This window comes from Gymnoscopelus braueri (assembly GCF_963280865.1).
Source record: "Gymnoscopelus braueri genome assembly, chromosome: 13".
NCBI lineage: Eukaryota > Metazoa > Chordata > Actinopteri > Myctophiformes > Myctophidae > Gymnoscopelus > Gymnoscopelus braueri.
The window spans coordinates 47,701,208-47,725,946 of record NC_137615.1 but is presented as its reverse complement, the minus strand read 5'-3'; the positions used below and the strand labels follow the sequence as shown (position 1 = coordinate 47,725,946).

The window sequence follows — 24,739 nt, the reverse complement described above, 5'->3', positions numbered from 1 at the left end:
AATGATTTTTTTCCTATCGATTAGTCACCTAATTTGACTAATCGATAGAGACTTGAATTCATGGATATTTTTGTGTTTTTGTCGCATTCCTAAGCCAATAATTTGATGACCGGCAGCGGTTCCGGTAGACAGAAAGAGTCTCCTTTGTGTCTCCTACCGGAAACGCTGCCTACTGGTCTGCTGGTCATCAAATTATTGGCTTTGAAATGAGACAAAGAAGAAAAAAAATCCATGAATTCAAGTCTCCATGGGGTGACTAATCGATAGAAAAAGGGTCTTTTTTTGGTTGAACTATCCCTTTTAAAGGGGATTTTTTTGTTTGCTTTTTTAAACCTGGGCCCTGTAGTTTTAGGTCCTATGGGCCACAAAATGATCAGAATTGGTCCATTCGTTCACCTCCAGACGTTGTTTTCAAATAGGCTACAGGCTAATATAATCATATCCATCTGAAAAGATTATTCTCCGGTGAAAAAAACTAAATACAAAAATAAAAATCCGGCATAGTGTGAATCGCCTCTGGATGTTTCCTATCCGAATGGACCAATTCCAATAATTTTCACACCCAGCCTTTGTTTGTGGTCCAAATGATCTAAAAACAAAAGGTTACGGTTCAGGTTGAAAAATTAAATAAAATAATAAAACCCCTTTAAAGCGATCACAATTGAAAAATCAAAATACCACTCTCGGTTTGTTTGCTTTTCTGAGGAATAGACTTGTCATTCTTTAATAATATTCTGGATCTTGTGTGCCTTTACAATACATAGTCAGTTTATGTAGTATAGGAAAAATACTGTACAAAAAAAGAACAACTTATAGAATAGCTTTATATAAACATATCTCTTATTATAACCAATATAGCATATCTCTGTTGTGGTGAACGGTTTGGTCTGTAGTAAACAAATTGATTGGGTTAACCACAGTACTGGACAACAACACCATCTAAAAACCCACCCTCCCCACATCCCATTATAGCATCTTTTACATTCATTCAGCCATCTTAAAAGTAGGCAGACATAACAGAAAACAAAAATAATAAACACAATAACAGACATCTGTTAACGTTACTTGATTTCTAAAAATAGCCACTCGTGTTAATCATGCTAAGAGAATGAAAAGAACAGAACAAAACACAAATAAAATAAAGAACAATCAACAACTTGGGAGAGAAATCATGCCGAATAAAAGGAGGATGGTAAAAAAATATATAGACAATGAGATTAGTTTTCATTAACAATTAAAATGATCGAATAAAAAAACGACATATCGTCCACGTATATGTAGATTTGAAGTGAGCGTGTTAAGAAGAGGTCAGATTGTGAGACGCGAATTGTAGCAAAGACGGAGAGGGGGCTTTAAACGTGGTTACACAAATTAACCCACAGGTATGGATCAGTGTTAATTTTGGCAGCAAATTTTCAGTCTTTTGAATAAAATTCCATTTAGTTTTAGTCATGTTTTAGTCATCTGAAATGTTTTACTTTTAGTCTAGTTTAAGTTGACTAAATATGATCATATTTTAGTCGACAAAATCTACAGCTGATTTAGTCGACAAAATGTTATTTAGGCAGGCCTTGATGGGCATCATAATGCCTGATTTATACTTAGCTGTGTGCAGAAAATAGCCGGAGCGTGACACCCATGCACAACCAAGCATAACATAGTCTTGTCCACTAGTCCCTCCCTAACATTGTCATCTAGTTTTTATTTGTTGATGAAATTGTCAGTATATTTAGTCATCGTTTTAGTCATCATAGCTTTGTTTTTATTTAGTTTTTGTCAACGAAAAAATGTGTCGACAAAACATTTTCCTCATCAGTTTTAGTCTACGAAATTAACACTGATTCCGATTTTTGTGAGGGTGAAACTGGCAAGCAATACCATTGTACTAAGACATATACATTAAGGTTCAGAGAGAAAAGCTCACGTGTTGTTAAGAACACAGACATTAATCGCACACTTTAAGCTAGCGCCAACGGGTTGAAACGTGACGCATTGAACGTGGAGAAGAGGACCGTTTGCCTTTTTGACAGTAGATACAACAGGCAGGCAAAATAAAATGCCGCACGCACACCCTTTGCTAGTGAAAAGAGGTGAAGGTCACAGCATGATTTTTTGTTTTGTTTCGTTTAGTTTTTTTTAAAAGTACAGCTGGGAGTGGAGTGAGGAAAAGTTCTCGCTATAACGTAAGGAAAAGAAAACAGCATGGCCTCATTTTCATGAGGTTCATCAACTCCTCAGAAAGACCGAAGGAGTAAAGTATGTATACAGTATATATACTATATGTGTATATATATATATATATATATATATATATATATATATATATATATATATATATATATTTATACTGTGTGTGTTGTGTGTGTGTGTGTGTGCGTGTGAGACTATTTATTTTTATGATGGGTAGCCTACACGAAAATAACAAAGAGGAGACAAACACATGAGAAAGCTGATGTATGACAGAATTCTAAACAATTCAAAATGACAATTATTAATACCAGAATCATATAGAATTGTGTTTCTGGGGGGGGGGGCATTGTCCTTCAAGCTTCAGGGGAAGTGGTCAAAGTTGGTGTAAGTCATGTTTTTGTGCTTAAAACAAAGGTTTTTCATTCAAAGTTCTATATTCTGATAGTAATCATTGCTATCGACTGTTCAGCAGCAGGGGTCTTCCCCGTCTCTCCAGCTCTTTGGTAATCTGGAAATACATATTCTGTCTACTAAAGAGCTGGAGAGACGGCGAAATGATGAACAAACACTCTATAGCGCTGGCTCTCAATATTGTGTCCGGGGACCACCGGGGGTCCAAATGGACCCTCACAGGTCCATTTGTTGAATTAACACAGAAGATTTAACAGTATAGATTTCCACAGATAAAAATAATTGTATCAAATGCATATCAAACTGAGGGTCCTTGAAATGAAAAAGGCAGAGAATCTCTGCTCTATAGCAATGATTACTATCAGAATAGATCGATGTATTTAACACTTACTTTAACAAAAACAAATCACTTACAACACCTTTAAGAGAGGTTGTGTGTAGGGTTGGGGAGGGGGGGGGGGTTCCAGAGACAGGGTGGGGTTTGCTGGGGGCGTAGCGAGGCCCTAATAGGGGCCCGTGGCGCAGCGAGGCCCATCACAGGGGCCCGTGGCGGGCCTCATACTTTGCTAAAACGTTCTTGCATCGACCCAGCTCCTTGCGCAGGTCGGCCACCTCCATGCGCAGCGCTCCGTTCTCCTTCTCCAGGAAGCTGGCGCGGATGGCGATCTGGTTCTCCTTGACGCGCCGGGCGTCCCGCGACCGCTTGGCCGCCACGTTGTTCTTCCTGCGACGGGCCCAGTACCTGTCGTCCTGCAACCAGAAGTATAGTGTTAGGGCAGAGAGAAAAAAACAGAATGCCCCCGGAACACGCTCTCCGAAACACAGTCTCAAGGTGCACGGCCAGACAGTGCAATGAGAACAGAAATGAAAACACATGAGTCTGCCTTCTAGATCAGAAGATAAAAAAATAAAATAAAATAAAAAGCAACATGTACAAGCTTGCAGCTGTGAGCTTGAATATCTGCTATTTTTGAATAGCCAACGCAGAAATCTAAATTTACACAGATGTTTTCCAGGTTTTAATGGGTTATTTGCCTCACCCAGAAATGCAAACGGACGCTTCCTCAGCGTTGTGTCAAGACAAAAGGAAGTGACGATTAATTCCCAACAGGAAGTGACACCCTAATAATATTTAAACTGATATTATTAGGGCAGCCAGAGCTGAAATGGGCAGAGAGGCTGCCTGGGGGAACCGAAGGTCTCAGGTTCGATTCCCGGCCCCGGTTTTGTGTTGAGGTGTCCATGAGCAAGACTCTTAACTCCAAATCTCTTGCTTAGGAGCAAGAAATTAGATTATTTGGCTATTAAGATGAGGGCTTTACCTTAGGGATGGGACTATTAACTGTTTTTATTATTAACCACAATTTTAAACGTCACAATTAATTAATCGTAGAGGCTCAGTATAATTGTGATTTAAAAGACATATACTTTTTGTTTATTTTTATTTATTATTTTGTATGTTGTATGTATTATTTGACTATACTGCATTATTTGGCTGCTGTATTATTTGTATTGTGAAAGGCAGCAACAACAAAAAGCTAATATAATAAAACCTCAAATTTACAAATGCTCATGTGATTTTATACATCCACAGTGTACAATCGGTGATAATCGTAAAACCGTTAATATTTCTGTCACTATAAATCGTACCATCAAAATCCATAATCATCCCACCCCCCTAATTCAAGGGTTCCCAAACTTTTCAAGCCGTGACCCCCCAAAATAATCGTATTTGAACTGGGGACCCCCCACCCTGACAAGCATTTGGAATTGTAGGCATTACATTTAGTTTGACTCGATTCCACAGATAAATGTTGTGAAAATAGCCGATCTACAAGCTCACAACGCCTCCCAATGCGGGTTGTGAGCTTGTAGATTGGCTTTTTCACAATGTTTACCTTTTTTTAATGTAATATTTGACAATTTGGCCAATTTGGTATTAAACAAGGTCTTAAAAGTCATTCTATTGTAACTTTAGAAATGTGCAGATACTCTGTATACACTTATACTGTATGCTGGGTTGTGTTGAGTGAGAACACAAGCTAATCATCTGGGGACCCCCCAAAAATAATTTGGGCACCCCCGGTTTGGGAACCGCTGCCCTACTTTACCTTGAGGCCCTCGGGGATGTAGATCTTGCGTGCTTTTTTGATCATGGGTTGCGGTTTCAGCTCCTCGGCGGAGAACTTGCGTTTCCTTGGGTCGTACATCTCCTGGCCCGGCACGCTGGACAGGGCCAGGTCGGCGGGGTCCGGCTTGTAGCCGGACGACACCTGGATGGAATCTGGGTCGATGGGACTGGGGGAGTCCCGGGCCGACGGCATTGCTGCTGGACACGGGACAAAAGGAGACATGCATACACACTACGTGTTAAAAAACGGGTTACGTAGGTTTTACTGTATGTCCACAGTAGAAAACAAAATACACGCTGAGGAAGGCTTGTCGATAGGAGATAGGGCAGGAGCCTATCTCCTGTTTCTGTCCGTGCGCTTATGAATTAAAAGTACCAGAAGGCTATTACTTTCTTACTGTGAATGTTGTTTTACTGTATGTCCTGCAGGTGCAACATTTGCGGTTTCCGGGGGATGGTAATTGTCACCCCTTAGCTTTCACATTTAAACTGGTGTAAAGAAGAAGTGGGTGAAATTCCATTTTGTTTGTGTAAGCCCCATATTTTTTTTTCTTTTTTTTTCAGATAGGGAGAAAAAGAGAGAGGTCCCTCTTTCATTCTTTTTAGATTGGGCTCCACGGCAAAAATAAATATACATTTGAGGGTCCTTGACAATCTGAGAGCCACTCCTTTCCTGAAATCCTTGCATGCTGCAGTTCCACAAGACAACCACCAGGTGGTGATGCCACACAGGCATTAAAACCAGGGCAGGCTCAGCGGTCGATTTAGAAACATGCAGTTATTCTCAACCTTTTTAATTTCATGGACCGCCCCCCCCCCCCACCCCCACCCCCCAGTTTGTTATGCATTGGGCCATGGACCCCCATTAGACACTTTACCCCCCCTTTTTATTAATGTTTTAATCTCTACACTGTAAAATCCTCTGTGCAAATGGAACCAAATGGACCCGTACCGGTCAAAGTCATAGTTACAGACCCGCAAAGGGTCCATTTGGACCCCCTGGGGGTCCCTGGACCAGACGTTGAGAAACAGTGACGTGGACTCAAGGCAGTGTGTGTGTGTGTGTGTGTGTGTGTGTGTGTGTGTGTGTGTGTGTGTGTGTGTGTGTGTGTGTGTGTGTGTGTGTCATCAGCTGATCTCATCTCACACAGTCACATGTGGTCTTTAAATTGACTTTAAGACCATATGTCCCCGTCTGGACTTTGCCTTCTGCAATGACCGTCAACACGGCTGGATTTGCCTGGGGGATCCATGCCTCTGCTTTTGATATCCCCCCTTCCTTCCGTTCAATTTGATATTTAATCCCTGCTTCCGATCAGACTGAATTAAATACATGCATTTCCTTCTGGGAAATGTAGACTGTCTGATACGTTTTGGATGTTTCTTATTACGTGTGTGTGTGTGTGTGTGTGTGTGTGTGTGTGTGTGTGTGTGTGTGTGTGTGTGTGTGTGTGTGTGTGTGTGTGTGTGTGTGTGTAAAACATTAACCCTATGGTGTTTTCATATTTAAATAAAACAAATACATTTACATAAATAGCAGATCTACGAGCTCACAACGTGTTGTATTTTGAGCTTGTAGATCTACCATTTTCACTGTTTGCTGTACAACAAAGTATGCGCGCTGAAGTGGGTAAGAAAATGTAACCCCCCCTCCTCAGTTTCTGGTCAGAAACTGGACTTTGCCCGTAAAGATGTTGCCCAAAAAGCTTTGTAAACAAAGGGAACGCATGGTGTGGCGCAGGTCAAACAGCAGAGGAGGATTAGTTTTAATCAATTAACCTGCTTAATGACTCAACAGTGTGTTTACACAAGCCGTTGCCTCACTAAAATACCACTCGGTCCACTTCCACTCCACGCAGGGCTAGGATCACCTGACAAGCAACACAAACAGATCTTCTTCTGACTGCAAGGCACAACATAAAGGCAGTGGTGGGAAAGTAACAGACTAAATTTACTCAAGTACTGTACTAAAGTACAATTTTGAGGTACTTTTACTTTTACCCCACTACATCTCAGAGACAAATAGTGTACTTTTTACTCCACTACAATTATTTGAAAACTTTAGTTACGTGTTACTTTGTAGATTAGAATTATACATATATTAACCACTTCAGCCCTATTTGTCTATTTGAAAATAGCCGATCTAAGCTCACAATGTGTCGCGATGCGACGCATTGTGAGCTTGTAGATCTGCTATTTTCAAAAGATTTGTATACATTTGAAAACTTGAAATGGGACATTCTGCATAGTGAGTACTTTTACTTTTAGTACTTAAGTATATTTTGACACCAATACTTTTGTACTTTTACTCAAGTACATTTTTAATACCGGACTTTTACTTGTAACAGAGTATTTCTACATGGTGGTATTGATACTTTCACTTAAGTAAAACATGTGAGTACTTCTTCCATCACTGCATAAAGGGCCATGTTTTGCAAGGTGCAAGTAGCCTCGGAAAGCAACGGTTCTCGAGCCATGTGGCCCATAGGGCCGGAGCCTATCTCCTGTTTCTGTAGCGTGAGGTGTACACGTACAGTACACATGGACATGGCGCTAGTATGTCACAGGGACTTCCCCCCGATCCAACCCTTGATGCTGAGGGCCAAGCAGGGAGGCATTGGGTCCCATTTCCATAGTCTTTGGTATGACCTCCCAATCTCAGGGAGGACACTCTAACCACAAGGCTGCTGAACTGGTCAAGGTGCCTGGAAAAAAACCTTATGCCAATTATACAACGTAGGCCCTGGAACTGCGCCTAGTGCAGCCTAGCGCAGAGTGTTAAGACAGGGCGCAACTTTTTACAAAACATTTTTTTTATCAAAAAGCTGTTTATGTGAAAGCAGGTCCTGTCTACCTGATCCACATACTGTTCAGTGTAGACTCACCATGGCAAACCACCACAGCTGACCTGCTGTCAGTCAGTCAGTCACACATAGAGTCTGGCTCTGGTTTGAGATGCGAGACAACAAGAAGACACGTCCCTCAAAACAATATCGGAGTGACTCATGCAGGCCTGTTGAACGTCATAACGTCTCTGTCGGGTGGGAGCCTCATATCTCATATGTCCAAAACAGTTACTTTTCAGGATTCAAAAGTAGCAAAAGTAGCAGATCTACAAGCTCAAAACTTGTCGCTTCGCACCGCGTTTCGAGCTTGTGGATCTGCTACTTATGATGCTTTTGTGTGACACTGTAGTATGATCAAGCAGGGCGTTAATTTTACGAAAACACACGAAAGGTTAAAACATGGAGATAGGAGGTTTCTGCCCGACAGCAACGATAAGCAGGGTTGAGGGGTGTGGTGGAAGGGGGGGGGGGGGGGGGGGAGAAACCTGATCACATCTACCACCACCACTGATCAAATCCAACCCCAGTCATGTGACACCGGCCTTGATGGCCCTGGTCACCCCGGCAACGCCACAACTGCCATGGAGTGGCATCCGGCTCCTAGGAAATCATGCATGCTTCGATAAAAAGGGTTGAGGGTTGAGTTGGGGTGGGGGGGACACACCCCCATGTCAAGGACCCCCCATAATGTATTTGGCTGGGGACCCTCCATCTCAAAAAATATTTTGCCAGGGACCTCCAGAAGCAAAGATTTGAGTTAAACATTTTCCAAAAAAACAAAAAAAAAAAAAAATACTATATTCAAAATGTGCACAAATTTTTCAAAAATAGCAGATCTACAAGCTCATAGCGTGGCACAAAGTGATGCGCTATGAGCTTGTAGAGCTGCTATTTTTGAATAGCCAAAGTATAAAATATGGTTAAAGTGGTTAAAAGGATTGTGATGCTAATAGAGTGAGATTCCAGAGCAGAGTCTGTTTTCTGTCTGCATCCAACATAAGCAGGTTCATTACTCAAAGCAAAGAACGCGCTTCCAGAAAAAGGTTCCGATCGTTATCAGACTAAAAGGAAATTTCACTAGTGACTCTGTGTAAAGGAATAGAATGTAACCACTTATGCCCTATACTTTGTCCTAATAGCAAAAAATATGGCAGATCTACAACAGCGTTGTGAAATGGGCCATTCTGCCTACTTTAAAGGGCAAGACCACTTTGGTAGAGGTTTGGGTTGTATAGTTACCTTGCCATGATGTAACTCCAAAGATGGACAAGAAATCAAAAGTAATTACTCCAGTGATTAGAAATTGATAATTAAAAAATATGCTCCTCATTGACTTACATTGTACGCTGAAACAGCTCTCAAAGTCACTCTTTTAGCTCATAAAACGAACGCAAACAAAGTTGATTCAGACAATATAGAACATCACCAAACCCAGTGCTTTTTTAAAATAGAAATATTGACTTCCTGTTGATTTTGCCATTTCTATTATGTAGAAAACCCGGACTGGATCCATGGATCCGGATCTTCAAATAGTAAAATCAACTATCTAATCAAGGAAGTTAACATTTTTATTAAAAAAAAACAGTACTGGGTTTGGTGATGTTCTATATTGTCTGAATCAACTTTGTTTGCGTTCGTTTATGAGCTAAAAGAGTGACTTTGAGAGCTGTTTCAGCGTACAATGTAAGTCAATGAGGAGCATATTTTTAATTATCAATTTCTAATCGATGGAGCAATTATTTTTGATTTCTAGTCCACCTTTGGAGTTACGTCATGGCAAGGTAACTACACCTACGACCCAAACCTCTACCAAAGTGGTCTTGCCCTTTAAGTGTATTTTGATGAGAATACTTGTCATATTGTCCCTTTACTCTAGTAATATTGCAAATCGTTGCTGTCGGGCAGAAACCTTGTATCTCCATATTTCGACTTTTTATGTTTTTTTCAACATAAGGTTTCCGCCCGACAGCAATGAAACGCAGGATTTCTACTTGTAACAGAGTATATTTCTACATTGTGGTATTGCTACTCTTACTTGAAAGTAAAAACAACCTGAGTGCTTCTTCCAGCATTTACTCCAGGACATAAGTAACTTAACACAGCTCGTATTAATAGACATAATAGATGGGCCATGCCATATATAGGCGAAGCTAATCACGAAGCCATTTAAAAACAGCAGCGTAGGGCACACAAATAGACAGCAAGCTTCTTACAGGGCTCAATTAAGACACATAGTGGATCACCCTACACCTAAGACCTGAGGCCGATTCTAAAAATAAAATCTAGTTTTTTGAAAAATATATGAACGATACAAAAATATCTCAAAGTATTTTGTTCCAGGGACACCCCTAGAAGCAAAGATTTAAGTTACAAATCACACAGATGCGTTCCCGGTCTTAACGGGTTAACAGACAGTGTGGCTCCAACCTTTCGACCTCTACAAAATAGCAAGCCTAGCATAATCACCCCTTGTCATTCACCTTGAACTCCTGATGATTACTAATAGCTGCTCCTGCTCTGACGTCTAGTTTGCGGTGAACTGAGTTGTGCCTCAGTAGTCTACTGCAGTGGTTCTCAACCTTTTCAGGCCGTGACCCCCCAAAATAATCATAATGTTAACAGGGGACCCCCCCCCACCCTGATAAGCGCTTGGAATGTAGGAGTTGAGGCATTCAATTTAGTTTGACTCGGTTCCACAGATATTGCGAAAATAGAAGATCTACAAGCTCACAACGCCTCACGTTGCGAGGCTATTTAAAAAAATTTGCTTCTTTCTTATACAATGACAAATTTATTTTGCTTTTTTGAGGTATTAAAAAGCTCTTAAAAGTCCTTAAATTGTCACTTCACTGTGATCTGGGACCCCCCACAAAAAAACATGTTGGGACCTCCCTGGGGGTCCCAACCCACAGGTTGAGAACCACTGGTCTATTGTACTCACTGGAAGTGTACAATGTGATGTTGTATACAGGTATGTTTTTAATCCATTATTAGTTTATGGTTCATTGTGTTTTGTCTTGCTCTGTCCATGGAACTTGTGAAATATCCTGCATCTTGGCCAGTGCATTCATGTATAAAATATTGTTTTACTGTTGCGTTTGTTTGCAAAGTATTGCTCGAGCCTGCATTCAGTGAGAGAGAAGCCTTTCTTACCTACATACTGCATGCACACCACTGGCTATTTTAAGAGCCGGATTATGTCAGACTGCAGCTAGCCTCATCCATATAGATTTAACACCTGAGACAGAAGCTGGGGATTAAGATAATAATGCTTAAATGTACACAACGGTGTGTCACTCGCTGAAAATGGCCTACAAGAAATTGGATCTACAAGCTCACTAACCAGTCGAGCTTACGATTGAGGATTTCATTGGGTTTTTGGCACTGAACTTCCTGATTGCATTTTTTTGTGATAAAAAGCTTATTACTGAAATGGGTTAGAAATGGATTACATACAAAGAAATTACATATACTTAATAATTGTATATTTTCAAAACGTTGTGACGCGAGACTTTGTGAAGCTTGTAGCCATAGGCGGCGGGTAATGAAGGCTAGGGTAGGCTAAGCCTTCCCAAATGTTATGCTGGGGATTGTGCAAATTATATATAATATATGTGCGCAGCGTTAGACAGACCAATTATTTATTTACAAATATTGAGACTGGACGCACAGGTGACTGTTTCATGTAATCAATTCCCAACATATCCCCAAACCTGTTGTTTTGGGGAGCGCTGGTTTCAGTTCATTCAACCTCCTCTGTGTGTTGGCTAGTGAGGTGCGCGCAGACAATAGCTGACATACAAGGCACAACCGCATCGCAGATGCGAACGTTGTGGGCTTGGATGTCTGCTATTCTTGAGCCGTTCTCTGCACGTGGGATGGAGCATAAATTAGGCTTGATGGGCTGCAGCTGCGTCAGCAAGAGCAGTCTCTGGTGCCGTGATCATCGCACGCTCCCTCCGGTCTGATGACAGCCACTGGAGGTGGGTTTTGGAGGACAACTGCTTTGAATTGCTATTATTGTTTACACACAACAGAAGCCAAGGATTTTATAGCCTATTTCAAGAGCGAGAGATCTTGAAATATATATTCCTACACGCCGCCCGCAACTACTGATTTGCAAATTGCACAGATAATTCATATTCCATTGTCCAGTAGTAACATATGGTCTTAATAAATGTCCTCCCTTTTGATTTTGAAACAGAAACATTGTTGTGTTGTTATTATCTATCATTTCTGATACTATTGCATAGTTATTATTAGTTAATATTTCATGATCAGTCGTTTCATCCTGGCACTGTGTATACATTGGTCAATATAGCCTTCCCAATTGTCAGGCTCACCCGCCGCCTATGCTTGTAGCTCTAGCATTTCCCACTTCATGTCATTTTGAAAGAAGGTTGCCAGGTTTACAGTGTGGGGTCATTATGTAATAGTTGTGACAGGCCTGGGCCTGGGCCTGGCAGACACACACCCTGGTACGGCGAGTTATGAATGAGGCTTAAGCAGTGGCGTACAGCCAGCCATATCCTGGCTGCGCTGAGCCCAGCGCAGGGGGGAAATGTATGGAACTCTGCCCTGGGTGTGACCCAAGCAGCAGCAACAAATAAGCCTGTTCTTCCTCTTTCTGCTAGCCAGACACCGAGAGGGGGAAAGCAAAGACAAAAGGCAGTTCTCTCTCACGAGCTTTAAATAGCCTTTCTTTTTTTTTTTTACCCTCTCCTTTTCAGAGAGAGAGAGAGAGAGAGACAGAACACACAGGTATGGGGCTGTGTTTGGTATGTTCCACTGTTATTGATGATAGGGGCTGGTCACAAAGTTCACCCCCACCTCGCCCTGATACACCCCCCCCCCCCCATTTGTCCTGATAACACATTTATCAGCAGTTGATGGGGAAAAAATGCTGAAGGTTCTGATAAGTTAAACTGGAAGAAGAACACACTGGCTTCTTCCTTTACTTCCTTCACAGGTGTTACCGATGATACTAATGACAGCTCTGTTAAACAGAGTCAGGGTGCTGATGTTGTGCATGTCGGCTCACTGGAAACACTCTGCTACAACAGTGGGTCTCAAAGTGTGTTCCAGGGACCCTCATGGTTCCTTGAAGGGGTTCCAAATGTCCCCTTACGGGTGTGTAACTCTGAGAGTGTACAAATGGAACCAAATGGACCGTAAGGGTCCATTTGGTTCCATTTGTATGCTCTCAGAGTTATGGGGGTCCTAGAAATAAAAAAGTTTGAGAACCACTGTGCTACACTAAATGGAACAAAGCCTTCATGAGCATAACTGGTAACACCTGCGAAGGAAGTAAGGAAGAGGCCCGAGTTCTTTCCAATATGGCTGCTGTGCACACAGCCTATTTAAGCCTCCGTATTGAAAGGTGCTACAAAACAACCATGTGACAATTTCTAGCTTGAGAAAAGCTCGCCTGTGCAACAACACAAACAGTACAGCAACATGTCGCAACCAGGTAAAGATTTACTCCCTATCCTCTCTGTCCGGGAATGCCAAGCATCCCCTGCTTGTTTTGCAGCTCGCCGCCCCGGGGTTGATGTGTTGTTGGACCAAATATCTCCAGATCTAAGTCTGTGACAAGGGGCCGGGTCACATATGTGGCATACACTGAGGTCTGGAAATACTTATTTGAATGTTGTTACTATCTGTGTTGTTGTTTTTGTTACCTCATCTCACACCCCGCTCACAGCAGTTACTATTTTGAGACAAATTGTATTATGTTTTGTGGACCTAAAACAGCTGTTTGTTATGTTGTGTGGATTCTTCAATATTAAAAAAAAATCGCTGATCTACAAGCTCGGAACGCGTCGCAACGTGATACTAACCCCAACCCCAACCCTAACCATATTGTATGTCTTTATGAATGATGATTGATGAATTGAATACATAGGACCACAATGGAAACAAGCCCTCAGGGCTTTTTGTGTTATCCTTTTAGCATTATTGTATTACTTTACCCATTTAGGGCGGGAACCCCTATTTGTAACTATACCTTTCAGGACCGGAACAACTTTTGGGGTTCTTGTTGTTATGTACAGTATATAGCAACTACATTTGTTTTTTAGAAGTTTTTCAGAAAAGTCAGGATTTAGAAGGCGTTTTTAGAATCGGCCTCAGGTCTAAATGGGTTAACAGTTTATGCAAACTGTTAATACAATATTCAATCAATCAATCAAAAACTCCACACCTAATCCTAAACTGAGGGAACATATAGGCATGACCCCATGTTGCATTGTGTTTGAGGTGGCATATAATCTCCCTCGCTTTTACGTTTGTGACCAAACAGCCCCCCCCCCGCCTCCCTTTGCAACACATGAAGGAAGGAACGCTTCCACAACACGACCTTTAACCTCTCCCCTACGGCCCGCGCCAACAGCGCGCCGATGACGAGGACCAAGCAGCACAGCCACCTGTGCCAGCGTGTGCCAACAAGCAGCTGTGTGTGTGTGTGTGTGTGTGTGTGTGTGTGTGTGTGTGTGTGTGTGTGTGTGTGTGTGTGTGTGTGTGTGTGTGTGTGTGTGTGTGTGTGCGAGTGTGTGCGAGTGTGTGCGCGTGTGTGTGTGTGTATTGGGGCAAGGGTTCCCAAACTTTTCAGGCCGCGACCCCCAAAAATAATCATGTTTGGAATTGTAGACATTACATTTAGTTTGACTCGGTTCCACAGATGAATAACAGATCTACAAGCTCACAACGCCTCACACGGCGAGGCGTTGTGAGCTTGTAGATCGGCTATTTTCACTATGTGAGCCTCTTTCTTACATGATATTTAAGAATTACACCACTTTGGTATTAAAAAGGTCTTAAAAGTCCTTAAATTGTAACTTTAGAAATGTGCAGATACTCTGTATACAAATACTGTATGTTGGTTTGTTTACTGTTGAGTGAGAAAACAATGTTGCACACTGAACCTCAGTACTTGAGTCAAAAGCATAGATACTCCTGTGGTCAAATGTTACTCAACTTACAAGTAACGGTTCCTCAGTATGCTTTAGTTAAAGTACCAGAGCACTTGCTTTTGGAATATACTTAAGTATTCAAATGCATATGTATATGACATTTCTTTGAAAAATACTAATAATAGTGCAAATACCAGATTGGGTATTTTCACTATATTTGAAATAGATGGGTAAATTACACTACTCAAGTAAATGTCCTTAATTTCTGCCCACCTCAGTCTGTAAGCGCCAGCAGCCCATCCCCATGGTGGACAGTAATTAAGCACATTTACTTGAGTACTGTAGAGAGAAGTACTCCCAAGCTTGTGTTCAATATTGTGGCTGCCCGCATGTGACCGGAGCACGGCCAGAGCCATGTGATGCGCACACACACACAAACACACACACACACACACACACACACACACACACACACACACACACACACACACACACACACACACACACACACACACACACACACACACACACACACACACACACACACACACACACACACACACACACACACACACACACAGGGAACACACTGTGCCTCTCAGCTGAGAGAGAGAGAGAGAGAGAGAGAGAGAGAGAGAGGGGGGGGGACGCTCCCATGCTAGGTCTGCTCTGAGCTCGCTCTGGCAAGCTACAGGGGAGTGGAGAGGAAGAGATGGAGAGAGAGAGGAAGAGAGGAAGAGGGGGGAGGGAGGGAGGGATGGATTGAGAGAGAAACCTATTTTGTTTTATCCATTAGTAAGGACCCTACGGTTAGGATTTAGTAAGGACGATGCATAACAGTGTTATAACTATTACAATAATCCAACTCAGAGAGAGAGAGAGAGAGAGAGAGAGAGAGAGAGAGAGAGAGAGAGAGAGAGAGAGTTAAAGGTGGTCCAATCGGTGGTCCACCCAAGATAACAAACAGCCGTATGAGACATGTTTGTATTCTCTGGCTGACTGACTCAGCTCTTTAATCAACATGAACAGATGCATGTTTTACTTAAACTACTGTGTATTTGCATGGGGGGAAGGGGGGGGGGGGGACTTCAAAATAGTTTTGTTTACACTGGTAAAGTTTGTAACCACTGGAGTACCATAGACCTATGTTATTTTCATTATGTTTGTTTTTTAGTTTTTTTATGAGAAAATTCCCAATTGCACATTTCACCTCTATATAAATACAATTCTGCAATCAAAACAATCCCACGTTGGGGCCTTTAAAAGTCTAGTTCCCTTTGTATTTGCTGGGGGGACTGCAGAAGACCATGCCGTGACAAGGCTCCAGTACGCAGCCTTAGCAGCGCGGCGCCTGCATGTGTGTCCCTCACATGGCTCAACACCAGTGGTGTAAAGTAACTGAGTACATTTACTCAAGTACTGCACTTAAGTCCAATTTTGAGGCACTTTTAGTTTACTGGAGTATTTCCAAATGTCTATACTTTTACTTCTACTCCACTACATCTCAGAGGCAAATATTGTACTTTTACTCCACTACAATTATTTGAAAGCTTTAGTTACTAGTTACTTTGCAGATATAAATTAGAACATTATAAAACATTAACCACTTTCGCCCTATTTTATACCTAGTCAATTTTGAATGTCGGGGTTTTACTTGTAACAGAATACTAAAACCTTTGAGTACTTTTTCCACCACTGCTCAACACACTGCTGCTGCTGCAGGAGAGAGAAGAGACGCCTCAGATTCTCGGGTTGATTGTGTCTCTTTTTCCACATGAAAATGACATAAACAGGGGGGGGGGGACAAGGTGTTCGGTCTGATCTGATCTTTGCACACAAGCACGTGTTTGCCGTGCCACGGATGTGCGAGGCTGGGGGGATACGATGTACCGTCCTAACCTATACCGACGGACGTGCGGCTTCATTCATCTGCGGCCGTGTAGTATTACGGCCAGGGTTTATAGTCTGGCGTACGGCGGTGCCGGAAATAGCTGATCTATAAGCTCACAACACGTCGTGAGCTTATAGATCAGCTATTTTTGTTTACCCCACGGAGGACAGATGGCTTTGGGGAGGCTGGGGTTTTACAGCGCCACATCAAATTGAACGGGGAAGGTGTGTGTGTGTGTGTGCGTGTGTCTGTGTGTGTGTGTGTGCGTGTTTGTGTGTGCAAGCACTGCTTGTACTTGAGAGCGATTTACTCAGGCCCGCTGCAAACCTAAACGGCTCTGATGGGGTGGCCATTGAAACCCATGGGGAAACGGTACTTTGGATAAATATACAGCTCAGAGAAGCCGACACAGACGGACTTGATTCAAAACCCAGGCGGGTTATTCAGAGCCACGACGTAGAGACTCCATTGTTGCCAAAAAAACACAAAGACCGTAGGCCAGGTCAAACGTGTGCCTCCCCCCCAACGAAATGACCCCATGGGCATATCAAGTAAATGTGTGTAAAAATGTAAACAAATAAATAAAATATGAAATGATTCAATTATTCCTTTCATCTGTTGCTGTAGACTTGAATGTATTCTTGTCACAAACCCACAGCTCTGTGTCCATCAGTAAACGAGAGATTGGCTAGTTCAGTGGTTCTCAAACTCGTTCATGTCAAGGACCCCCACATTAATATGGATTTGGCCGCAGAGGTGCAGACCACCCCATCGGAAACTATTTTGTGCCAGGGACGCCCACACAAGATTTGTGTTGTTAAAATACTAAAAAATATATAAAACATTTGAACAAGAGTTGTTCAAGATGCGACACGTTGTGAGCTAGTACGGATCTGTTATTTTGAAATGGCCGAAGTATAGGGTGAAAGTGGTTGAACTGATTTTGATCAGGAGCCCCTGGAACCCCCTCAAGGACCCCTTAAGGACCACTCAAGGACCCCTCAAGGACCACTCAGAGAATCACTGGGCTAAAACGCAAAATAGAACGCCAACAACAGCCATGATGCTTTTTAAAAGACAGTTGAACCTTGTGTTGTTTTTCTCCTGTCACATTTTGGACGGAACAAACACCAGGTGAGCTCCAGCGTGACCAGTGACCTTTGACCCTTCAAGGTCACTGAAAGGTCAATGGTCATGTTGCCAAATTTAAGACCATTACTTGACTTTGGATCTGTCAGCAATAGCAAGCAGGACGCTTGAGTTACTGTGGAACATATACTATTTTGACTATTGCTCTTTATCCCAAAAGTTTGAACCCCACCAATCTTTAATATTTAGGATTATAGCTCAGAAAAAGAACAATTGGTACTTAGTTTGAAGTAAACTGGACAATTTTTTGACAAATGGCTGAGCATTTATTTGTTGTCAACTGTCATGACCTTTGAGCATTTTGGATGTGCAACATTTATTAAATTGTTCTGCAGACTAAACAGGCGAGCAGATTTATTACATCGGCTGAAGATTAGTTAAAATTCTAACAACTTTCAACCGGCTGGCATCCCTACTTTTTGGCATGTCATTATAGGCAAAAATAAGATGTAGAGAAATTCTCAAAATGTAATTTTCCCCCTAAAAATGTCTAACAATTTAGATATTTTCAAAAGTAGCAGAAATAACCAATCTAAAAGCTCACAGATCGGCTTATAGATTGCCTATATATTCTCTATATGTCCTACGACAAAAGTAGGCTTAGCTAAAAGAATATTCCCAAAGTTCCCAAATATTCATAACATCACCTGGTGGTTTCCCAATACGCAATATTGTAAGCGAACTTTAGCCTAGTACAGTAACGCCAAAGTCCAGTGCTACAGAACACCACGGCACAACTATCTGTGTGTATAAATCCGAGGCCAACAACAGCTCTGCGAGGCTCAGCTGTGGTCTACACAGAGTCACGCTTGTCAGCCAAGGCAAATGGAAAAAACAGCCCCTGGAAATAGTTTGGGTGAAGGTCAGAGAGTACTTGGAGGGAGAGATAACATCTTCAGGGAACAGAGATTAAGGGTGCAAGGCAAACAGCAACAACTTGTTCCCTCCCCTGGTTGTCATGCAAAAGCCTTGCTCCCGGTGTCGAAAATGACCTGTTTGCGGAAGGCGATAAGTTCTGCTGCATGCTCCATTGTGAGCAAACAGCTCATCATGGAGCAAACTCGCTGGCCTAAACAACACACCAATAAACGTTGTACGATTACTGTTACCTTCAATCGCATAATAGACAAATACTGTACATACAGTATGTACACACACAGTTGATTATGGCTAGTTTATATTGCTTGTTTTAATCAAAAATAGAAGAAATCCGAGCTGGATGTGTTTTTCTACATCTCATAACATAGATGAATCTTTATGGGATTTATGGGATGATTTTTTTTTTAAATGACGGAAATTTCCATCAATGGCAGGGAATGCGTTAATCCCTGTTTTATATTTTGTGTCTGTGTTCTAGAATTAAACAATTCAGCCCCGCAATTTTATTATATGGATATGAAGCATCAACTGACGGGGAAAAAGTACAAATGTATCCAAAGAGTAGGAAAAAAATCTCTAAACACAGACGTTATCAAATGAAACTCAATATCATAAACGACACATTTCGTGACACATTAGCGCGAGTGACGTCAGGACTTCGGTACTCTTATTTTAATGCGCATCAGTGAGGTCCAATTATATGAAGCTAGGTTGAAAATGGTTGAAGTGCTCCTTTAACCCATTCAATCCGGGAACACGTCTCTGTCATTTTAATATTTCTTTGGCTATTCAAAAATAGCAGATCCACGCTATGAGCTTGTAGATCTGCTATTTTTGAAAAATCGTGAACATTTGTGCAAATCTTTGAATATACATATAAATATAAGAGAACATTTTTTACTCAAATCTTTACTTCTGGGGGATTCTACAAATGTCTTCTAAATCCTAACAGTTTAAAAAAAAAATGTTGCTGTAATATCAGTGGTTCTCAAACTTCTTTCATGTTGCGGACCCCCAAAATGATACGTAATTGGTCGCGGACCCCCATCTCAAAACATTTTGTTCCGGGAACCCCCCAGAAGCAAAGATCTGAGATACAAATGTTCGCTTTAAAAAACATATATATTCAAAGATTTGCACAAATGTTCACAAAATCTTTAAAAATAGCCAAATAAATCTAAAAATGACACAGTGTTGCGTTCCCGGATTCAATGGGTTAAGTGCAGTACTCAAGTAGATGTACTCGGTCACTGTGCACCGCGGTCTATAATCAGCCACATAATGTTATTCAGCTGGCTGACTGTCTGTCTCCACCGCCGCCCACACATCATCTCGCCATCACCGTGGCAACAACCAGTGTCACCGGGTCCTCCGGCAAAAGGTACAGTACAGCAGTGGTTCTAAAAGTGGGGTCCTTGGGGTTGGTTCCAGGGGGTCCCCAGAAAAAGCAGTTAATAAAGCAATATCTATACAGCTTCATTTTAACCACTTTATCCATTAGTGTACAATTTGGCTATTCAAAAATAGCAGATCTACAAGCTCGCATCGCTTCGTGTCGCGCTGCGAGCGTGTACCTCTGCTATTTAAAATACATTTTGGAATAATTGAGAATGTTTTCTTTGAACCCAAATCTTCTCTTCTGGGGGTCCCTGGCAGAACATATTTTCAGATGGGGGGTCTGCAGCCAAATACATATACATTTGGGGGTTCTTGATATTGTAGCAAATAGCAATAACTGCTATTTAGCCGATCTACAAGCTCACAACGCCTCGCAACAATATTTATCTGTGGAACTGAGTCAAACGAGTTGAATGCCTCAACTCCTATATTCCAAGTGCTTATCAGATGGGGGTCCCCAGTTCAAATATGAATAAGTTTGGGGGGGGGGTCACGGCCTAACTGAAGAGCATACTTGTGTCACAGAAAAGGACATGCATGTATATTACCGTGGTGTGTGTGTGTGTGTGTGTGTGTGTGTGTGTGTGTGTGTGTGTGTGTGTGTGTGTGTGTGTGTGTGTGTGTGTGTGTGTGTGTGTGTGTGTGTGTGTGTGTGTGTGTGTATGTGTGTGTGTGTGTGTATGTGTGTGTGTGTATATAAGAACATTATTTACCGGGTCTGCTGGGGCTGTGCTGGCAGTTGGGGGCCGCCACCACCATGGTGCCGGAATGAACGGCTCGACTGCTGAGGTCCACCACGGACGGGCTGGTGACGGCGGCGGGAGTAGGGGAGGGCGCCACCTGTTGCAGAGGAGGGGAACGCTGCTGCTGCCGTGGGGGCGGGGGGGCCTGGGGGTTGTTGTTGGGGCGGTTGCCGTGGCTCTGGGACGACGCGTTGTTGGCGGGGATGCCGTTCTCCGACAGGAACTCCTCCAGGTCCATGTACTCCAGCTGGAAGTTGTCGCCGTCGTAGGGCAGGGTCTTGTCCCACAGGGTGGGCCCCAGGAAGGCCGACTGCGGGTGGCTGCCGGTGCCGCTCTCATCGTCGAGCTTCTTGATCTCCCTCTCCTTCTCTTTCATCAGACCTGTGGTAATGGAGAGCGACAGGGGCGTCAGTTGGGTATGGCAAGGTATGGCAGGTGCCATACCTTGGCTCCACAAAAAGAAAAAAAAATGTTTTATTTAAAAAATCATGAATAGTAGCCTAATGCAGGTGTAAGACCATTGTGTTTGTATTGTGTTATAGGTATAACGCATAGTTTTCTATGCATTTCGGGGTTTTTGGATAGGTGTCCCTTATTTTAATCTCTGGCAGTTGGCAACCCTAACCTTGCCATACCTTAGCTTTTGCTAAACTGACGCCACTAGGAGAGCAGCCAGTGATACTTTTTTGTATATACATGTCAAAGATCCCCCCCCACCCCCAGTTTGATATTGTCGCTGTCAGGTGGAAACCTTGTATGTCCAAAATGGTTACTTTTCAATAAATTGCGAAAAGAGCATGTGTGCCAATGGATCAAGTGTAGCTATTATTTACTCACAAGCTCTTGTTAATACTTTTTATTGGTTCAATATATATAATTTGTTTAAACTACACACAGGCACATTGTGTTTTGTGGCACACATGTTTACATTAATGCTTACATCAGCGTGTAAACACAATATACATCCAGCCTTCATATAGATCAGTGTTTCTCCAGCTTTCTTTTTTTAGCTCTGGACCACTGGCACATGTTGAACAATTACAGTATGTATGATTTAGTATGATTTAAGACTTTAATGTCACTCCGAATCAGATTCAAGACCAATTTACTGTACCAATACTGTACAGATACAAGACCTCCCCATCTCTCCAGCTCTTTAGTAAACAGAAAATGTGTTTTTTTTTTCAGGGCAGGATACCAATTTTTGTCAATCAGAAGAGAGAAGGAACATTCTCTCTTGATTGGCTGACATTTCGCAACTCACCTGAACATGTATGTTCTGTTTATTAAAGAGCTGGAGAGACACTGAACAAACACTCTATAGCAATGAGTACTATCAGAATAGACAGCTTTACCAAATGAAAGAGAGAGAAGCGCTGCAGGGATCATTCAGTGGCTCTGAGATAGGTGCTCTTTGGTGACACAGGTAGGATCATATAAACAAAAAGGATTTCCAAAGAAGTACTGCTTGCCAAAAAGGTGTGAAAAATGCAGACTTAAAAAGAAAATAATTCCAAGGCACTCTGTCTCACGTGAAAAAATGTATAATTTATTAAGAGCAAGGCAACACATTGCCTTGCTCTTAATAAATTATACATTTTTAGAAAAAAAAACATATCACTTACACTACCTCACATCACAACTACATCCAGTTGTGATGGACTATGAAATATTATTTAAACATATGTTTATAACTAAGTATGTTTATTTGTAAACATTTCCCCATGGACCCCCTGTACTTATTTGTAATTCATTACCTGCTAATCAACTGTCACTATCAACAGAAGCTGCCCCAGTCTGATGTGTTTAAAACAAACGGCGCCCTCTATGGACAGCTGCCGGAATGACAATATACCCTTCAGAGACCCTAGGCTAGAATGAAGCTGTATAAAACCTAGACTTCCAGTCTATTTACTGCCATTACTGTCAAGTCTGTCAAACCCACCTATGGCTATGAATATGCCGCCTCAGTCACACATACATATGAGCCCCATATATGAATATGACTCCCACCGGAATATGCATATATCGATCTAGACTTTTAAAAGCCAGATACTCAAGCTTTTTTTTACAAAGAGACAAAACAAACAACAAATAAGGGAAGAAGGGTCTTTTTTTAACAGTTGCTTCAGGTTAAACGCAGTTCTTCTCGCTGCCCCTCACTGCGGTTGGTTGTGTTGGACTATAATATCTGTCAAAGACAGACTGTGTTGTTAATGTTTACTGATAAACAATCAATCAACCAACATAAAATGACCATCACAGCCAGCAAACCCAACTAGACTGACTCAATGTCCTCAGTATTCATTTAACTCAGAGAGTGTGCAAAATGTAACCAAATGGACCCTGGTTACATTTTGCACATTCTCGGGGGTAAATTAATAATAGTATTAATCTTGCTATAACAGTGTCAAAACAGTGATATTAGGCTACACTATGGGTTATTGCACGGTCAATACGCATCAATGCATAATCCCCCTTCTGACACCAAGTGTAACGTTTTCGCACTTCCAAGCTGGAATCGAACCCCGGTCTCCAGCTCGGCAGACCGGCAGGTACAACAAGCAACTGCCAGGAGAGCCAGCTTGCTTGGAGGAGCAAGTTACGGCCGGGTCTTTCGCGAGGTCGCTATAATATTGTACATTCATATAATGCATGGACATACATGTATTTGGACTGATACTAATGCTGTAAACGACCGGTCAACGCAGCGCCCCGAGTCACGATCGAACCCGTGACCCACGGTTCACCAGTCCGGTCAACAACCCCCTGCGCCAAGAATTAAGGCTCCCTCGCTCGGAGGAGAGATTTAAGTATATATATATATCGCGACACTACGTACCTTCCTGGTGGTGGAAGGGCAGCTTCAGCGGGTTCTCCAGCAGGGACTTCAGTACGCCGCCGTGGTGCGTCGGCGGCGGTAGAAAAGTTGGGTTTATCGGGAGAGGTCTGGCCATTTTCTCCATGATAATGTTTTATTATTGTTTTTTGTTTTGTTTTAGTCCGGGGGGCACGGGCAAGAAGCTCACAAGGGCCCCCGCAAAAAGAAAAAAGGGGAGATAAAAGTTGTTATTTTGCCGTCCAAAATCCTCCAGGGAAAAAAAAAACAGCTCCCTTTTCTCCTCGGCCCGGACGGACGGACCCCGTGAACGTTGATTAAAGCTCCGTTCAGTCAGTGATGTTGGATGAGGGCGTCTGTTCTGTACTTCTGTACTGTTCCTTCTGTACTGTACTGTGAGAGTGTGTGTGTGTGTGTGCGTGCTGTACTCTGCTCGCGGTACAGTGTTCTGTCTGTCTGTCTGTCTGTCTATCTGTTTGTGTGGAGGAGCGTCTCTCTCCATGTGCGGACTCTGTGGTCCTGTGACGTCAAAATTAGACCAAGCCCTGCCCCCGAGGGATGGGACCGTGTCTCATTGGTTTAGGATTGTACCATGGGTGTCCCGTAGGAGAGTACTGTTTTCGTAGGACGCGAGAGGGACGGAGGAGGCGTGGTCTCGCTGTGATTGTGATGAATGAACCATTAAATGGTAAACAAACAAAAACAAAAAACAATTAAACAAATAAAGTCACCCAAGTAGGCTTACTATAGTGTTGGCTGCCTAAATATACACACCGTAGGCTACAATATAGAATATATAGCCTACAGCCCTACACTATACAATATACAATATAAAATACACTACAAGATGCAATTTACAATACACTGACTATAATTAACATCCCTTTCCCGGGCCATAACCACTTCAATTCAATTAAATTCAAAGGAGCTTTATTGGCATGAGAAAACATACGTTTGCATTGCCAAAGCAAGTGTCAAAATATAATAAATACAGTTTAAGACTAGAAAAAGTGCTCGTCGGAGCACAGGTCTCCGCCTGGTCAGGTAGGTTATTGCGGGCCATGTGTGAAATTCACCAATCAGGATGGAATATGAAGAATCGGACGGATCCGTCTTGATCACATGACAATAGAGATAATGGGCCCGATTCAGTAAGCTGGTCGTAAATAACGTGTAAATAAAGTTACAAAAGGAGAGTGTATTTTCGATACACACAAATGAGGGCAGCTGGGAATCACACGTTAGATTGTGCTTATCGCTCACACAACACATATAGCACATTTTTGCCTATGACAGTCACGAGCGCGCTCCCGTGTAGATCATCCACACCCCATTTAACACCATAAAAGGC

General features: G+C 42.3%; 1 protein-coding gene across 2 annotated transcripts; it reads right to left on the bottom strand.

Moving 5' to 3' along the window:
* Positions 1 to 708: 708 nt before the first annotated feature.
* On the bottom strand, positions 709 to 23,852 carry hlfa (HLF transcription factor, PAR bZIP family member a). Of its 2 annotated transcripts, none has more exons than XM_080446348.1 (4): positions 23,392 to 23,852; positions 20,520 to 20,930; positions 4,713 to 4,930; positions 709 to 3,351 (listed from the first exon to the last, which is right to left on the bottom strand). In XM_080446348.1, the coding sequence occupies exons 1-4, from the start codon at positions 23,513 to 23,515 to the stop codon at positions 3,136 to 3,138; spliced, it is 969 nt and encodes a 322-aa protein (XP_080302474.1). In that variant the 5' UTR covers positions 23,516 to 23,852; the 3' UTR covers positions 709 to 3,135. The 2 variants fall into 2 exon arrangements, with proteins under 2 accessions (XP_080302474.1, XP_080302475.1); XM_080446349.1 differs by having other exon boundaries at positions 4,713 to 4,927.
* Positions 23,853 to 24,739: the final 887 nt, after the last annotated feature.